Source organism: Octopus bimaculoides, chromosome 14 (genome assembly GCF_046866305.1).
Source record: "Octopus bimaculoides isolate indiv1 chromosome 14, ASM4686630v1, whole genome shotgun sequence".
Lineage (NCBI taxonomy): Eukaryota > Metazoa > Mollusca > Cephalopoda > Octopoda > Octopodidae > Octopus > Octopus bimaculoides.
Window position 1 is genome coordinate 18,795,497 of NC_142941.1, and position 18,692 is coordinate 18,814,188.

At 37.6% G+C, this 18,692-nt stretch overlaps 1 protein-coding gene across 10 annotated transcripts in view; it reads right to left on the minus strand.

Moving 5' to 3' along the window:
- Positions 1-18,692, minus strand: part of LOC106868156 (protein neuralized) — a 521,151-nt gene that overhangs the window by 116,406 nt on the left and 386,053 nt on the right. For all 10 annotated transcript variants that reach the window (XM_089362475.1, XM_052972722.2, XM_052972719.2 and 7 more), the window contains one exon: positions 12,245-12,739. In XM_089362475.1, the coding sequence (XP_089218601.1) occupies positions 12,245-12,739 (495 nt within the window). The remainder of the gene's footprint in view (positions 1-12,244; positions 12,740-18,692) is intronic.

Here is an 18,692-nt window from a genome sequence, read left to right on the forward strand (position 1 = left end):
TTAATTTTAAATATAAGAAAGAATTTAGTAAAATAACTTAGTCATCATTAAGCTAGGTTTGGTGGAAGATTTTAATTCAAAACTTATGAAAACAAGACATTTGTACTACAGAGCCAGAGTTGGTTTCAGCTGGGTTCGTAACAAAAGGGTTAATGTCCATTTTCCATGCTGGCATGGGCTGGATGGTTTGACAGCATTTGGTGAGCCACATGGTTGCATCATGCACCACATTAACTTCGGCATGGTTTCTATGGCTGGAGGCCCTTCCTAATACCAATTTTTCTACAGTGAGTACTGTACTGGGTGCATAGATAATTTGCAAGACAGGAAAGAACAAGTAGGGAAAAAAACTCTTTCTGACTTGAATAAAAAGTATTATTTCAAAAAGTGATTTTACAAAGAGAAAGGGGAAAAACAGGTAAGAAGAAGGGTGTCTTATAGTTAAATCCTTACAAAATTGTTAATTTTAAAATTGTTTTCATTAGTAATATGTGATCTGTCTTATATTTGGAAGGATGTTAGTTTCCAGCATATGTACTATACACATCATGGATATCATAACATTTGACCTCAGTCAGTTACTCTTTAGAGAGAAGTTGCTTGCATAGTGGCTTGTGAAGTCCACATCCCATTGATAACAAAACAATGACAATTCCAATAATGATCCTTATAAAGACAATGATGTTCATTCCAAATTTTGGCACAAGGCCAGTGATTCTAAGGACGAGGGTTAATCGATTACATCGACTCCAGTAATCAACTGGTACTTATTTTATTGACCCCGAAAGGATGACAGGCAAAGTTGACTTTGGTGGCATTTGAACTCAGAATGTAAAGATGGACAAAATGCTACTAACCATTGTGCCTGGCGTGTTAATGATTCTGTCAGCTTGCCATCAATTGATATTGATGAGTATTGTGACAATTATGTGAAATGGTGTTATAACAACATTTACTAGTCATGTGCCTGAGTTAATTTTATTCTGAACTTGTGGATAATAAGTATATTGAAGCTGTTGCAATAAATCTTTGAAAGTCCAAGTCTGACTACACATACACACAAATTAATGCTTATATACATGCACATATCAAATTGCAAATACATGAAATATTTGTACTTGTGAGAGGAGTTATTTCTATATTGATATGCGTTGATAAGACTTTTAATCATATCTGAATTTTTACACCAGTGAATTCTTTCCTAGCTGATGTATACATGTGCACATGTATATTGTGCGTGTGTGCATGCATGCATGCATTCATTCATTCATTCATACATACATACATACATGTTGTTGGCACTCCGTCGCTTATGACGTCGTGGGTTCCAGTTGATCCGATCAACGGAACAGCCTGCTCGTGAAATTAATGTGCAAGTGGCTGAGCACTCCACAGACACGTGTACCCTTAACATAGTTCTCGGGGATATTCAGCGTGACAGTGTGACAAGGCTGGCCCTTTGAATTACAGGAAGAAAGAGTGAGAGAAAGTTGTGGTAAGAGAGTACAGCAGGGTTCGCCACCATCCCTTGCCGGAGCCTCGTGGAGCTTTAGGTGTTTTCGCTCAATAAACACTCACAACGCCCGGTCTGGGAATCGAAACCGCGAGTCCGCTGCCCTAACCACTGGGTTATTGCGCCTCCATTTATACATACATACATTACATACATACATAGGTTTTGGGGGGCTCTGAATAGAGGTAGAACCTGTGATGTCTAGCAGCTGCACCTTGCCAGGGATGGTCAGGTGGACTGGCACCACTGGTTCTCCTTCAACTCCTAATCTCTCACTTGATGGCTCCTAATGCTACACCCTGGTACAGCACTTCAGCTGTATCACGGTGTGACATCCCCAAGTGAGGGGATGGTGTTAACATTGCATCAATAGGTGAAAGACTCCAGGTAAAGCTTCCCAGAGTCACTGACTAAGGTGGATCAGGTCAAAGACCTTGTGTTTGGGGCAAGGCAGGCCTCAGGTTTGCAGTTTGATATGTGTATGTATATAAGCATTAATTTTGTGTGTATGTGGGTGTATGTATAATTGGGCTTGAACTTTCAAAGACTTATTGTAACAACATCAATGCACTTATACAGTTGAGGCTAACAGCTTGGAGAGGAATAGGTACTGCCAAGCTAACTTCCTCATGATACATTGATGAGGATGACAACCATATCAGAACCCACACTGGATCAGATGTGGCCCAGGTTAACATCAAAGAGTGGACAGACCTCAATTTTGCTGACTCACAGAGGGTGGCAGGAGACCAAGAGAAGAGGAGAAATCTGGATGCAATGTCATCAACAAATGCTCCAACAACCACAGAGTCAAAGGACAGGAAGGAAGGATGTATGCATAGATACAGTAAAGCTCTGACATCTGGCAACTGACTTGGTAGAGACCCACAACATTATCCACTATCTTTCCAACAACAACTGCCAGCGTCTTTTTGAATTCCACATGTCTAACACTCGTGGACATGCTTACAAAAATGAAAACAACACAGCACCCATGACTTTCAGAAACATTTTTCATGCTCAGAGTTGCTGAAGCACAGAATAAACTACCTGCGTCAGTTATTAGCTGTCAGGTTACTATAACCTTCAGAACTTCCATGCTTCCTGAAATTTGCCAACAGTATACCTGATGCACACCCTACCTTTCTTCCTTAAACGAATAACTTCCTGTGCATTATTCTGTGTACAGTTCATGCACTTTTGGTTACTTTTTTTGATGACATGCAGTGCACCTAAGCACTGTATACAATAAGTTCATTATTATTATTTAAAGGTGGCACCTGAAGATCTGTGGAGATTATAGCACTTGAAGTCTGGAGTAGGCAGAAACACAGGTGATATGATTAATAGCTTAATTAATGCATTATCATCATCATTTAATGTCAGCTTTCCATACTGGCATGTTGACTGAAACTGGTAAGCCAGAGAGCTGCACCAGGTTCCAGTCTGATTTGGCAGGGTTTCTATGGCTGGATGCCCTTCCTAACACTAAGCATATTTTAATATTTATTTTGTTTACAAAACATACAAATAAAAACTGAATTCTGTTAAGCAATAACAAATTTTCCATTTTTCTGGTTTCTAGTTTACCTGAAGAAACTGAACAACAGAAAACATGAATAATTAATTCAATATGGATGTGATCTAGTCAAGACAAAAATTCAATTATCAATCTATTATTTCACATTCAGCTATTATTATGTCTTAATGTCTTGTCATTGAAACAATGGAAAGGTTGAGGGCAGATCACCATTATTGGACTGTGGAGAGATAATGGCTGGCTTCAATACATTCTTGCCGAGAGTGTTTGCTTGCACAGTGGCTTGTGAAGTTCATATCTCATTGATAACAATATTGTTGATCATGTTGATGATCATAAAGACAATCATATTGATTGATATTGATGAGGGTTGTGACAAATATTATGTGAAATGATAGCATAACAGCCACTCGACATGTGTCTGAATTTATTATAGTCTGAGTTCACTCAACTCTTAATGATTATATGCCTATACATAACACATACATACATATATGAAACTGCGAACACATCCAATGTTTGTACTTCTGAGATGAGTTATTTCTATATTAATATGTATTCATCAGACTTGTAAATATATCTGAATTTTGACCGGTATATATTACACCTAAGAATTTCTCTTAACTGATATGTATATATGTGTGTGTGTGTACATGTATGCATGCATTCAAGATGGCACTCAGAGGTGAGTGGAGATTATACAGATTGACATTTGGGGTAAGTAGAAACACAAATGATGTGATGGGGTGGGGGGACACAGAACTTGGTGCCCAAGATATTAGACAATTTTTAAGGTAAACTTTGGATGCTGATTCTAAATATACCTTCAGTTTATTCTCCATCAGTTCTGGTTATCAAGATATGTTATACCCCTAATTAGTATGCAGCCAATCAATCAAGCGCAAAGGTTGATGACTACAAATCATTATTGTTACCTCTTGGATAAAATAGAATTTTTTAAATGTTTCATACAAGAATATGGCTATTTATGATTAAATTACATCCATAAAATTGATTAATAGTGGAACAAGTATAGAAAATAATTAATATAATGTTCATTCACATCTCATGAAAGTGTCATTTCAGAGGTTTTCTGTAGTGAGCTGCCCCACAGCAGTAATCCACCATCATATGGGTATCCCACTGTCTCCAGTATTTTTCTTCTACACTTGTTAAATCTTCACAGAGTTGTTCACACTGTTCATCATTTAATGATAAGTGCATTATCTCAAAAACTAGAGCTCCTAGAAAAAAAATGAAGCTCACTTTCTTAATCACTGGCGCAAATATACCTAGAATTGGGTCTAACATCTGAGGCTCCAAAAAGCTTTTCTTAATTTGTTCCTCAGTGTAGTCTAATTAATGCATATATTTTAATATTCTCTTTGAGATAAGAATTTTATTTTGTTTATAAATATATTAATAAAAGCTTTATTGTGTTCAACAATAACAGATTTCCACTTCTTGTTTTCTAGTTTACTTGAAGAAACTGAATGGATAACAGAAAATATGAATGAATGAATGAAAAAATTAGTTTAAAATAACAGCTATCTGAATCTACAACAAAGCTCCCTGAATTCTACATACCATATTATAAGGCATTCCACTCTCATATCTACACAGCAAGTTCTTTTTTTATTATTATTTTATTTAAATGTTGTACATGACTTTCTAATTAATTTGTATTTGAACTGATTGCAAACATAAGTAACATGTATTTAGTTCAGAATGTTAAATGCGTGTTGGAAAAACAACTTGTAAACAAGAGTTGAATAAATGAACTGTTCTGCTTTTTCTTTTCTTTCTTCTTCCTTTTAGAGTTGAAGAGTATGACCCAGAAATAAAACACACATTTATTTGGTATTCCTATGTATATCATCATCATCATCGTTTAACGTCAGGTTTCCATGCTAGCATGGGTTGGACGATTTGACTGAGGACTGGTGAAACCCGATGGCTGCACCAGGCTCCAATCTTATTTGGCAGAGTTTCTACAGCTGGATGCCCTTCCTAACGTCAACCACTCCGAGAGTGTAGTGGGTGCTTTTACGTGTCACCGGCACGAAGGCCAGTCAGGCGGTACTGGCAATGGCCACGCTCAAAATGGTGTATTTTATGTGCCACCGGCACAAGAGCCAGTCCAGGGGCACTGGCAACGATCTCGCTCGAAAGTCCATACACATGCCGCGGGCACAAGTGCCAGAAAGGCGACGCTGGGCACAGGTGCCAAAATATGTTAGATTACGTAATATAGAATAGTTTAAAATAATAGCCAGAAGATTAGTGGAACATTTCAAGATGCCAATGGTCTTATAGGAGTTGTGTGGAACTGAGCCTCAAACTTTGTATTTGGAACAGAATAGCTCAGTCTAAACTGTTCAATAATGCATTGCATTATGTTCTTGGTGTTAAGGATGTGTAACAGGAATATTTGGCGATGTCAAAACACATGTCAAAACGCAGATCACTGTATCTGATGAATAAAAAAACAAAACAAACAAAAACAACAAAAAAACCCCAACTAAGTAACTCAAATGTGATTTGCTCAAATATTACTGATATCATCATCATCATCATCATCATCATCATCATCATCATCATCGTTTAACGTCCGCTTTCCATGCTAGCATGGGTTGGACGATTTGACTGAGGACTGGTGAAACCGGATGGCAACACCAGGCTCCAGTCTGATTTGGCAGAGTTTCTACAGCTGGATGCCCTTCCTAACGCCATAAAAAAAAAAAATCTGACCATCTAAGAATTCTGGTGGAACCAGATCTAATAAATAATTTCATCTTCAGCAAGCTTTTTCTGAAAAAGACATTGGCTATATATTTAACACATTTCAGCCCCTAGCCAGTGGAAGCTAGCAGCAGATAGTAAACTAGACACCAGAGCAGTGTCCATTACACCATTGTCATCAGTGGTGATGACAATGATAATACAGTATAACCAACTAACTCCAAGAAACACACAACAATGACTATTGTTATACTTGGTCCAACAACATCTCATTTAAACTTTGAACTATATTGTTTGGTGCAAACATCTTTTTTCATTTGTAGTAACAACATTTAGTTAATGATAAGAATAAATATTTTTGCTTTTAAAATCTCAACAAAATTTGTGTTTGTTTGATCCATATCAACTTAATACCAAATCATAACATGGTTCATATGCAGAAACAGTTTATTGTTACAGATATGAGACAATTACTGCTTTTATAAAACAAACAGTAATAGGTAAAAATAAGCCAATATGCAACTCAGTCTATCACTGATCAAATATATGTTTGCTTAAAGTTACATGTAGGACAATTTGGGCCACTGTTGGTTCTTTTACCAATCATTTTCTATATATGGAAGTTGTATGTAGGAGTGTACACAATAAGAAACTAGTAACAACTTTTAACAGTTATAACTAAACAGTTTTAACAAGTACATAAGTTGCCACACAACTTTGACAATAAAAATCATTAAATAATTTTACAAAGAGAAATTGGTAAACATTTTCAAAAACAGAAATTGTTAAACTATTACAAAAATACAAGTGACTAAAACGTCTCAAAAACAGATATCGAAGTTTGAAAAACAGAAACTATACAAAAATTTCAAAAACAAATAATTAAACAGTTACAAAATTGAAATAACTAAAGTTACAAAAATATGGATAACCAATATGTCTCACAAACAGATATTAAATAGTTTCAAAAACAGAAACTATGCAAAAATTTCAAAAACAAATGACTGAATAGTTACATAAACATAAATTACTGAAAAATCTCTAAAACAGCAATTAAATATTTTCAAAAACAGAAATAAAATGTTTTTAGTCCCAGAAACAGTAACATTCTAACTTTCTTCTGTAACAAAATAACTTGAAATAAGTTTTGTTTTTACATATTTTATGTCTTCAACTTCACATTATCACTCTACCAGTAATTAGATTATAGTGTTTAACTGCCATTATGAATTTAAAAATCTTGTTTTCTTTTAAGATAGGGAGGAAAGGACAGCACCCATGAGGAATGGAGAAAGTTCTCTTTAAACTGAAGACCTTGCTTGGATACTAAAACATACTGAATTCAGCAAGAGGCACATAAGGACCAGGTGGTGGTGATAGATTAAGTCTAGTACTCAATAACTCAGAACACAAATAGATGAAATCAATACTGTAAAAGCATTTTGTCCAACTCTTTAAGGATTTTGCCAATCGTTATTAATTTGACAGGGCAAAAGACAAAAGTCGTCTTGGCAGTATTTGAACTCAGGAGGCAAAGAGCTGGAACAAACATATTGCAAAGCATTTTGTTCAATTCTCTAATGGTTCTGTCAACACATTGCTTTAGAGAAGATTGGCAGAATAATAATAATCCTTTCTACTATAAGCAAAAGGCCTGGAATTTGTGGGGAGGGGCACAGTCGATTACACTGACCCTAGTGCATAACTGGTACTTATTCTATTGACCCTAAAAAGATGAAAGGAAATTTGGTGGAATTTGAACTCGGAACATTAAGACAGACAAAATGCTAAGAATTTTGCCTGGTGTACTAACGATTCTGCCAGCTCATGCCTTAATAATAATAATAATAATAATAATAATCCTTTCTACTGTAGGCACAAGGCCTGAAATTTTGGGGAAAAGAGTTAGTCAATTACATTGACCCCAGTACTTAACTGGCACTTACTTTATTGACCCCGAAAGGATGAAAGGCAAAGTCAACCTCAGCAGAATTTAAACTCAGAACATAAGGGCGGATGAAATGCCGCTAAACATTTCAACATTTCAACAATGAATATTTTTTTTCTTATACTTGTTTCAGTCATTGGACTGTGGCCATGCTGGAACACCACCTTGTCTGGTTTAGTTGAACAAATTTAGACCACTACTACTTTTCTTAAATTCTGGTGCCTAATCTACTGATCTCTTTCCTGAAACCACTAAGTTACAGGAATGTAAATAAACCAACGTTAGTTGCCAAAGTGGTGATGGGGATGCATAAACAAAGACACACATGTGCGTGTGTCTATATGTATATATGTGTATTTATGTGTCAGGTCACTTGTGATGTCTCTCATGAGTACTACTGGTTACATGAGATCCAGTACAACCTGTTGCATGGTCAGGTTGTTGATGACTAAACTAGCACCCTCATTAGGCTTATCTGATGAGAATGATTGCTAGAAACTCAGCAGGACTAAAAACAAGCCCCATCAAAAGGACAGATGAACCTAGTGTAGGTTCAACAACTATCTAGCAATAGCACGGACCCTCAGAAATTCTGGGTTGGTGTCTGAGGCACTTCTCAGTTTTTGTTATAGCATGTCTCTAGGAGAAAATCATTCTGAATGACACTGAAGATTTTGGGGATCTTTTGCTTGCTCTTGAGTTCATGGTACTCTCACATTCCTGAGCTTGCAACCGATATTGACACCAGATATCTTGCCTTGGCTTTTCACTGGATCATGTCATTAGGGTGGAGAGGATCTGTAAGATGTTGTGCAAACCTTACAGGGCCTAAAATTTTGGGTTGTGCAATCGGCAGTGAAGTGACTTTCTGATGTCTGGTTGAGTAGAAGGGCGCTGTGGTAAGCATGGAAGCCACGGGCATGGACCTGAGTGAAGCTGACCGTAGGTGCAATAACCTCATGCACAGGAAATGGTCAGTGATGGTCTTCCTTGGTCACAAGTGAACAGCTGTCATGTATGTATGTATGTATGTATGTATGTATGTGTGTGTGTGTGTATGTATGTATGTGCGTGTGTGTATGTATGTGTGTGTGTGTGTGTGTGTGTGTATGTATGTATGTATGTATGTATGTATGTATGTATGTATGCCATTATTCAGTTTTATTTCAAGACTTCTTGCCAATAGAGTTTTTAATCTAGCTCAAGGCTCCTTCATTGGGATTTCAACATCAACAACAGAGTATTTTTGTATGTATGCATGTATGTATATGTGCAGACTTGTATGTTTTAGTTTATGTATGTCTCCTCATGTATATACTTGCATATCTAGACATGCCCATATCTACTAAAATGATAAACTGGAAAGTTTTGCAGATTTTTACAGTTCCAGTGATAGCTTGGATCTGTAGTCTTCGAATCAGCTTTCTCCTTTCTGGTTTTGAGAAGCCTAATTTCTCAAGATTGGCATTTAGACAGTGTGTTACATATCCTAGTGCCCCCAAAATTACAGGTATAAACTCAGACTTGCAATCTAGATAGAGTAACTGCAGATTTCTTAATAGTTCAGCATAAGTATCCTCTTTCTCACTGATCTTCAGCTTTATGCCGACATCCAGTTGTGTGTGTATATGTGTGTGTGCATGTGTGTATGTGTGTGCGTGTGTGTGCATGTGTGATGGGCTTCTACAGCTTTTGTCTACAAAATTCACTCACAAGGCATTGGTTGACCTGAGGCTATAGAAGAAGCCCAAGATGTCACACAATGGGACTGAACCGGGAACCATGTGGCTGCAAGGCAAGCTTCTTAACCACATAGGCATGCTTTCACCTATAAAACTTTTAATTATTTTCTCATGAAAGTGCATGACCCACTGAATTGGTATTGTATTCCAGTTTCTGTAGCATTAAAAAAGATGCCAAAGGCAGCTTGTTCTGTAGAGGACATTAGTCTATCACAGGTAATCTTCTTAGAAGCTGTAGTGTCTATTCCCAACAGCTAGATGAGCTGAAAAATGTTATTAGCATATTTATTCTTAAAGTGTTCCAGCAGATTCAAATGCAAATATGATAGTTGCAGTTGTGTGCATTACAGCAGAACAAATTCTCCCTTTTATGATGACAGGGTGTTCATAGATGAATTGAGGTACACAGAAAAAAAAATTGTTTTGCCAAGAGACACAACAAAATACTAGCAGTTAATATGTAACTCATGACCCATGAATCACTGTTTTATCTGCCCAACCATTTTGATTCTAAAGGAAGAAAAACTTCAATGAAAAATAACCTCCAATGCACCTTACATAATGTATACAAGCTGTTGATTGGACAGTTCCAACAGTGTTTGTCATCATCATTATCATTTAATGTCTGTTTTCCATGCTGGTATGGGTTGGATGGTTTGACAGGAGCTGGCTAGGCAGAAGACTGCACCAAGCTTCAGTGTCTGTTTTGGCAGGGTTCTTATGGCTGGATGCCCTTCCTAACACCAACCAACCAACCAACCCACAGAGTGGACTGAGTGCTTTTTATGTGGCACTAGCACCGGCAAGATCTGTTTTGGCATGGTTCTTACAGCTGGATGCTCTTCCAGATGCCAATTACTTTACGGTGTGGACCAGATGCTTCTTACATGACACCAGTATTGATGGGGTTACCAAGTAACTTGCATGACAAAGATCCTTTGGTGGTGATGGTGGGGGTAGGGGTATTGGAGGAAGTGGCCTTGTGTCATGTGATGAGAAGTTACAGTGTGACAGAGGGGAAGTGATAATATTTCTTATGGACTTGCTGTGTTAAAAACACAATAAATAGCAGAGAGATGAAAATTCATTGCAGCAGTAACCAGAGGGAGTACCAGATACATTAAACTAACATTCAGGGTTCAAATCAACCAATAACCCCCAAAAATACTGTTTTTCTGCAAAATGGTTTTAAATCACACAACATTAAGATCTAATATCTTTTATATTACTGTGTCTCTGTGTTTTTCTTAATATTACCATAGTAGGATTTAGAGCAGGACGAGTGTCTATGTAAGTTCCAAACCTACTTGTGTTACATACATTACATAACTATATAGACAGGTAATATTAATCCCCACTTAAACATGGATGTTCTATTAGAACAAACTATACTGCAGTGGTTACCATGAGAGAGACTCTCATATTGGCTTTCTGGTGCAAAATGCAATCTTGTTTATATTGTTAGCAGGGAGATAAATCCCTGCTATCTCCAGTGCTGAGACTACCACGTTGCACGGTTTTAACCTTGTTTGGTTTTTGTCAATAGTGGACACTTGATTGCTAGAGACAGCAGCAATTCATCTTCCTGTCAGTGATACACAGATTGACAGTGTCATACATACATGAATATCTTGCTTTGGGCCCTCAACTCATGATAGAGTTGTAAGGGTTGTGTTATGATATACAGCATGTCATGGATAGTTTTGCCTTGTTGAACATGATCAGATCTGGGGGTCTGATCACAGCCAATTTCTTCCAGAAAAGGTGACACAAATAAACAGAAAGAGAGAGAAGAAAAGAATAAACCTTAGTAAATGATTGGTACTTACAATAGAGTACTCCATTGCAACTTATGTGTATTTTATTCATATGCACACATCTACACTCACACATTCTAAGCACCAGTGTATGCTTCCAACAGTTATAAATAATAAACAGAAATGATTTTGGCAAAATAATAATAATAATAAAAACAGAAACAATTCCTATAATAGTAGGTGCATTAGCTATGATAAAAAAAAAATCATTTAAATATATAACCAAAACACCAGGACTCACAAGAGTACATTACATACAGAATATAGCACTTCTACACACATACAGAAAATAGCACTACTACGCACCACACACATCCTACGTAAAGCACTTTCAATACAGTGAAAATAAGAATGTCACAACAAATTGCAGAACATACCCAAGGCACACAGAGCTGCACTCAGTAGTGCAGTGAAAGCACATGATAAAAATAAGACTACTTAATAATAATGTCTTGGTGTAAAAGATGGGCTACAGCAAATATTATGCTCAATAGCACAGTTGCTTGACCTTCAGTTGAGCATGGCCCTTGATGGCTGACAATATGTGCATCCCTGATCATGAGCAGAAGTAGTGGGGGAGTGTCACAGCCATGTGTCGAGAGGAATTCTTTGGGGTTTGAATAATTCATCTCTGGAAACATGGGTGCTTTGTTCAACATCCTTAAACAACCTTTATTCAGGGACCTTTTGAGCTGAAGAAAATTCTAACTAGGCCCCCACCTGCAAGGTCATGTGCTGTTTAATCTTGATATGAGATCGCCATGTCACACACATATGGTTGTGATGCATGTGCCTAGTGTACCCTTATTAGATGCATAGTCATGATGAGTATATTGAGTTTCATATATTTGTACCCCAGTATCACTTTGATAGCATGCATTGCTCCCTTATTCAATAACAATAATATAAAAAAAGAGTGAGGATAAAATATCAATATCTTACCTGGGTTTGCAAATTCTACTGAAACAGTGTTTCCATAAATATCCAACAAGGCCCAAAGGGGGCCAGCCGTAGAAACACCACTGAAAAACACCCCTTTCTCCACACCATTCACTCCATATCTCACGTCCCCATTTCGAGTGATATAGAAAAAGAGAAGATTGGTACATTCTGCATAGCGTTCACCCAACGCCTTTGCCCAGTTTCCCGACATGCTGGTAAGATCTGGACATGCATAACGTGGGAGTTCAGCATTGCTGAAAGTCGCTGGGTCAATGTTTGTAAATCCGAAACGTAAAACGCCACTCCAGCTGGCACAGGTCTCCACAAATCGGATGTAGACACGCTCATTGATAGCAACAGGGCGGTTGCTGAAACAGATGCCTTTGCAAAAGGAGTCTCCGCGGGATGCTCTGGTTCTGTCATAGTTTAAAACGACATTTTGTCCGTGCACTTTGTGGAACGTCAATGGGTAATCACTATACGAGCCATTATTAACTGAAAAAGAGAAGAAAAGAGAAAGATTTGAAAAAAAAACAATCAGTGTATATGGAAAGTGTTGCCTGGAAAAAGAAAAAAAAACAATTGATTATGAGAAATCTATTATCTTTTACTTGCCATGCTGGAGTTTTGCCTTGAAAGGTTTAGTTGAACAAATTAAATCCAAGTACCTTTTTTTTTTAAGTTCAATATGGAGCTATGGCAAAGAATGAATCCAGTTTCAATTAGGGAGCAAATATTTAAGAAAAAATGGAAGTGGATTGGTAGCACAATTAGAAAGGACACACCAAATGTAGCGAAAAGTGCTTTACAGTGGAATCCAGATGGATATAAAAAGAGGGGTAGGCCTAAGAACTCGTGGCGTAGATCAACACAAAAGGAACTAGAGAAAGGGGGACATTCATGGCAGTGTATATGTACAGAAGCGAAAAATTATGCGACATGGAATTCAATTATAAGTGGCCTATACTCTGCGTTGGAGGGTTAAAGGCAAGAAAGAAAGAATTTATTCTTCTATTCTTTTAGTTGTTTCAGTCATTTGACTGCAGCCATGTTGGAGCACAGCCTTGAAGGGTTTTAGTTGAACAAATTGACCCCAGGACTTATTCTTTGTTTCAAAGCCTTGGACTAGTCTCTTTTGCCAAACTGTTAAGTTACGGGGATGTAAACAAACTAACACCAGTTGTCAAGCAATACAGATACAAAAACACACACATACACAAACACAGATACATGCATATATATGACGGGTCTCATTCAGTTTCAATCTACCAAATCTACTCACAAGGCTTTGGCTGGCCCGAGGTTATAGTAAAAGACACTTGCCCAAGGTGCCACGCAGTGGGATTGAACCCAGAACATGGGCCTTGACTACAGAGGATTTGCGAAGGATTGAAAGGAATGAAGCTAGCATGTCTTACTGGATGGGTAATGTCAGTGTGCATGCATGACAGTGTAAATGGTTTAAGAGGAAAACTGGGTATGAAGAGGCATCAAAAGTTGTGTGCAAGAGAGAAGACTGCACTGGTTTGGTCATGTGATGTGCATGGATGAGGACACCTGCATAAAAGTGCCAAGCTTTAATTGTGGAGGGTACCTGTGGAAGGAGTAGACCCAGGAAGACATAGGACGAACTGGTGAGAAAGGAGCTTTGAATGCTGGGCCTCACTGAAGAAATGACAAGGGACCGGGAGATATGGTGATTTGCTGTACTTGATAAGACGTGTCAAGCTAAGTAAAACCACCGTCTTCCACACACATACAGTCTTGTCTTTTCAGATGCTGGTGCCACTTAAGAAGTACCCGTGCTGGTGCTGTGTTAATACGCTTGTGCTGGTGGCACATGAAAAGCACCCAGCACATGACATGACAGACAGCTGGAGTTTGGACAGCTCTCTGCTAGCCAGCTCCATGTCAAACTATCCAACCCATGCCAGCAGGGAAAGTAAACATTAAACGATGATGATGATGTTGATGAAAGACAGAGTATTTCAACAGAAATATGGTAATGAAAGGATTAATACCACATCACTAGAGAAAGTTTTTGTTTATTATGAAGTGCTCTCTTTAAAATGGATTATAATATAAAAGTATCCCATTCTAAGCCTTTATCCTTTAAATTGGCCAAATCCTGCCAAAATATTGTTTTATGTTCAACCAATCTGTTTTATGTTCAAACCAGCCAGATCTGGCCTCTCACACCTACCCTACAATGTCATTCTAAAAATACACAAACACATCATCAAACTTTCAAAGCTATGAGATAATGTATGATTAATTCTTGAACAATATGAATAAATTAGTACTATATTTGACAGAGTAATCTGAATTCTAAAAGGTTAAATAGAAATAAATAATATCTGTTAAATATATCTTAAAGTCATTTATAAAAGTAAGAATCTATGCATTTAGTCAAGAGAATAAATTATATAAGTTTCTTTTTATATGCTTCACCTAATTAATCAAATGTAGGATATTTGTGGTTGAAGTTAATGAAAATAGCCAGGAGGAAGTTGTTTGTATTTAATGAAAATTGATGATGGAGTTTTAAGATGGATGAAGACCAGTTGTATTGAAGAAGACCTTTTTCAACCTATGCCAGAATGTTCTTTTCTTTCTACTATAGGTGCAAGGCCTGAAATTTGGTGGGATGTGGAGTGGGGCAGTTGATTATATCGACTCCAGCATTCACCTGATAATTACTTTATCAACTCAGAAATATTTCGTATGTGTATTTGGTGTGCAAGATTCTTGATGTGAATACTTGTGTTGAAAGAAATACCAGCATAATGCCTCTCCCAAGGTTTAATAGTAACTCAGAAATAATTAAAGGCAAAGTTGACCTCAGAGGAATTTAAACTCAGAATGCAAAATGGGAAGAAGTGCCATCAAGAATTTTGTTTGGTATGCCAATGATTCTGCTAGTATTATATAGAAAGGGCAATGACCATGGGATTGCACCTAGAGAGTTCCCCTCTGAGGCACAAGTCTGGCTAAGGTTGTTTATGGAAGACCAGCAGTCAACCATGCATACCAACCTCCTCTTCCCACACCACTGATGTTATCTAGGGGAAAGGCAAAGGCCGATACAGCTTGACACCAGTGACATCGTAACTCATTCCAGGAATCGAACTCACTACCTCAGGATTGTGAGCCTGATGTTCTAACCACTGAGCTGTGTGCATTCGGCAAATATAATAGAATTTTTTAATCATTAAATGGCTAGGAGGGTCCATCTGAATAAAACAGAAATCAAAGGGGTCCACAGGCAAATAAATGGTTGAGAAACACTGCTTTAAAGCAAGAAGTTTATATCCCAGAACTAAGGGCAGTGTTAGATGAGTTGGGATCAAAAATGGATTAAGTATGTGTTAGTCATAAAATGGTATCTTGACTGGATTAAAACAAGCCCAAGGAGATGCAGACACTTCCATTTGAAATTTTGACTAAATATAGGTGAGTTCATTTAGAAAAAATATAAATAAAGCCCATAAACTAGAACTTAAAAGAATCAGCTAGAAAGTCTAATGCTTTGATAATATTGACCAAACTAATATTGATTGATAGCTGAAATGCACTGATGAATGGAACTCTCTCATAATTGATTTATGCAGTGCTGATAAATTCTCGTGCAAAAGGCATCAAAAGGTAAGAGAATAAAAATAAAATGAATGATTTGATCTGAACTATTTTTTAAAAAATGATTTTAGTGGGGATGAAGTTTTGATTATTGCTGCAAACTGGTAGTCATTGATGTGTCAACTTGACACAGTATTCGCAGTGTTTGTTCTGGTGGTTCTCATTCTGAGTTCAAAATCCTGCCGGGGTCAATATTGTCTTTTATCTTTCCAGAGCCAATAAATAAATAAAGTACCAGTTCATGGAGATGGATTGACAAAACTGTCAGAGCAGCATCAAACAAGATACTTGTGATATCTGTTCTAGTTCTGTAAATTCTGTGTTGGAATTATTTCTGTCAAAAGCTGCACCTGACAGATAGTATCAGCAAATGAAAAACAAAAGCAAAGCAAAATTTCCTTGGTTTAATTAGAAGATTGGCCATGATGTAATACAGTAGTGGAAATGATTATGACTTCACTATTTAATGATTCTGTATGCTAATTTAGGCAAAGGCAAGTGAAATGCTGCTAGACATTTTGCCTGGCATGCTAATTAATAATAATAATAATAATTTATTTCTTTATTGCCCACATGGGGCTAAACATAGAGGGGACAAACAAGGACAGAGAAAGGGATTAAGTTGATTACATCGATCCCAGTTCGTCACTGGTACTTAATTTATCGACCCCGAAAGGATGAAAGGCAAAGTCGACCTCGGCGGAATTTGAACTCAGAACATAATGGCAGACGAAATACCGCTAAGCATTTCGCCTAGCGTGCTATAATAATAATAACCAACATCACCATCATGATGGGCTGGACAGAATTTTGTTGAGGTAGGTTTTCTATGGCTAAATGTACTTCTTGTTGCTAACCCTCACTGTTATGGACTAAGGTAATATTTCCTCATAACCAAACATATTTTCATGGAAGATTAGAAATGAAGGATATTGCTTGCATGATGGGTTTTTTTCAGTTTCCATCTACCAAATCCACTCACAAAGCTTTGGTCAGCTCAGGGATGTTGTGGAAGACACTTGCCCAAGGTGCCATGCAGTAGGACTAAATCCAAAAAGACATGGTTGAGAAGACAACATCTTAGCGATGCAGTCATGCCTGCACCATCCATATTTTAAAAACAATACAAAAAGATTCTGAGATCCTAGAAGTTATTGGAGGTCATCATCATCATCGTCGTTTAACATCCGCTTTCTAAGCTGGCATGGGTTGGACTGTTTGACTGAGGACTGGTGAGCCAGAGGCTGCACCAGGCTCAATCTGATCTGGCAAAGTTTCTACAGCTAGATGCCCTTACTAACATCAACCACTCCGAGAGTGTAGTGGGTGCTTTTATGTGCCATCGGCACGAGGGCCAGCCAGGTGGTTCTGGCAACGACCATGCTCAAAGGTGTTTTTACGTGCTACCTGCACAGGATCCAGTCCAGCGGCACTGGCAACGACCACACTCGAATGTTGTTTTTCCCATGCCACCCATGTGCTGGTAAGGTGATGCTGGCAATGATCATGCTTGAATGGTGTTTTTCGCGTGTCACCAGCACAGGAGCCAATCAATGGCCCTGGTAACGATCACGCTTGGATGTGCTTTTAACATTCCACTGGCATGAGTGCCAATCAGGTGGTACTGTCATCGGCCATGTCAGCGATTTTGATTTGTTTTCACTTGCCTCAATAGGTCTTCATAAGCATATATTTTTATATTCATTTGAAGGTTTAGTCATTGTTATTTTTCAGATTTTAGTCAACTCTAATTTTTATTTTGCAACAGTCAAAACTTTAAAGCTTTAGAGCAGTGGTTCCCAAAGTGGGCAATATTGCCCCCCCCCACCTGGGAGTGGGTAGAGAGATTGTGGGGGGACAGTAGCATTGAAGAAAGATGGGGTGAGAGATGTAAAAGCAGCTAAAAATAATGGGTTAATTAGATTAAATTCTATTTGTGAAATGCAGTTGTTTTGAATTTGCTGCAGAAAGTGGTTAATGTTTGTGGTGGTGAGTGGGGGAAGGGGGGACACTAGGAAAGTGACCTGAGTGCCAAGGTGGTGGCAGCCCAAAACAGTTTGGGGACCACTGCTCTGGAAGCTTCTTGTAGTTGCCATTTCCAGATGAGATGTACTCTAAATTAAAAATATATTATTAAGAAAATTAAATTGATATGTAAGGTTTTAATTTAGATCACTCTAAAACAGGATGTATGTCATGGAACTAGGAGAGATATCAGGGAAGTTGGTATTTTAAGGGTTTATATTCAAATTAATCTCACAGCATTGTCTAATCTTACCTTTTAAAAAAAAAAAACAGACGTAAAAACATTGTTTTATTTAATAAAATTATTTCTATACATCTTTTTTCACATTGCAAACATTTTTTTCCTTTTTCTTTCTTTTTTGTTTGTTAGCAACACAGTGGAGCCAATGTAACCATCTGACAAACTTATCGGAGATCAACTCCATCTGATGCCATTTTTAGAAACACAAGAACACTTTGAGGATTAATAAATGGGCTTTGGGTCTGCATTACAAATCAGAATGAGCAAAAGTAAATAAATAGCTAAGAAAGAAACAGAGTAACTCCGAAAGATTAGTTGGTTGTGAAAATCTCCCAGGTTATTTTTAGACTGCTGAAATTGTATCTTGGGTGTTAGAAATCTTGAAGGAAGAGCTAATGCATTAGTAGAGAGGAAGCTGTCACTGTCTGTTGAGTTATCTCAAAGAGAAACTTGGATGAGAGTAGAGAGAATGTTTATGAAGCCACCTCCTCCCTCTCACGAGATGCTTACAATAACCACTATTATGTACTTAACCACAGACATTCC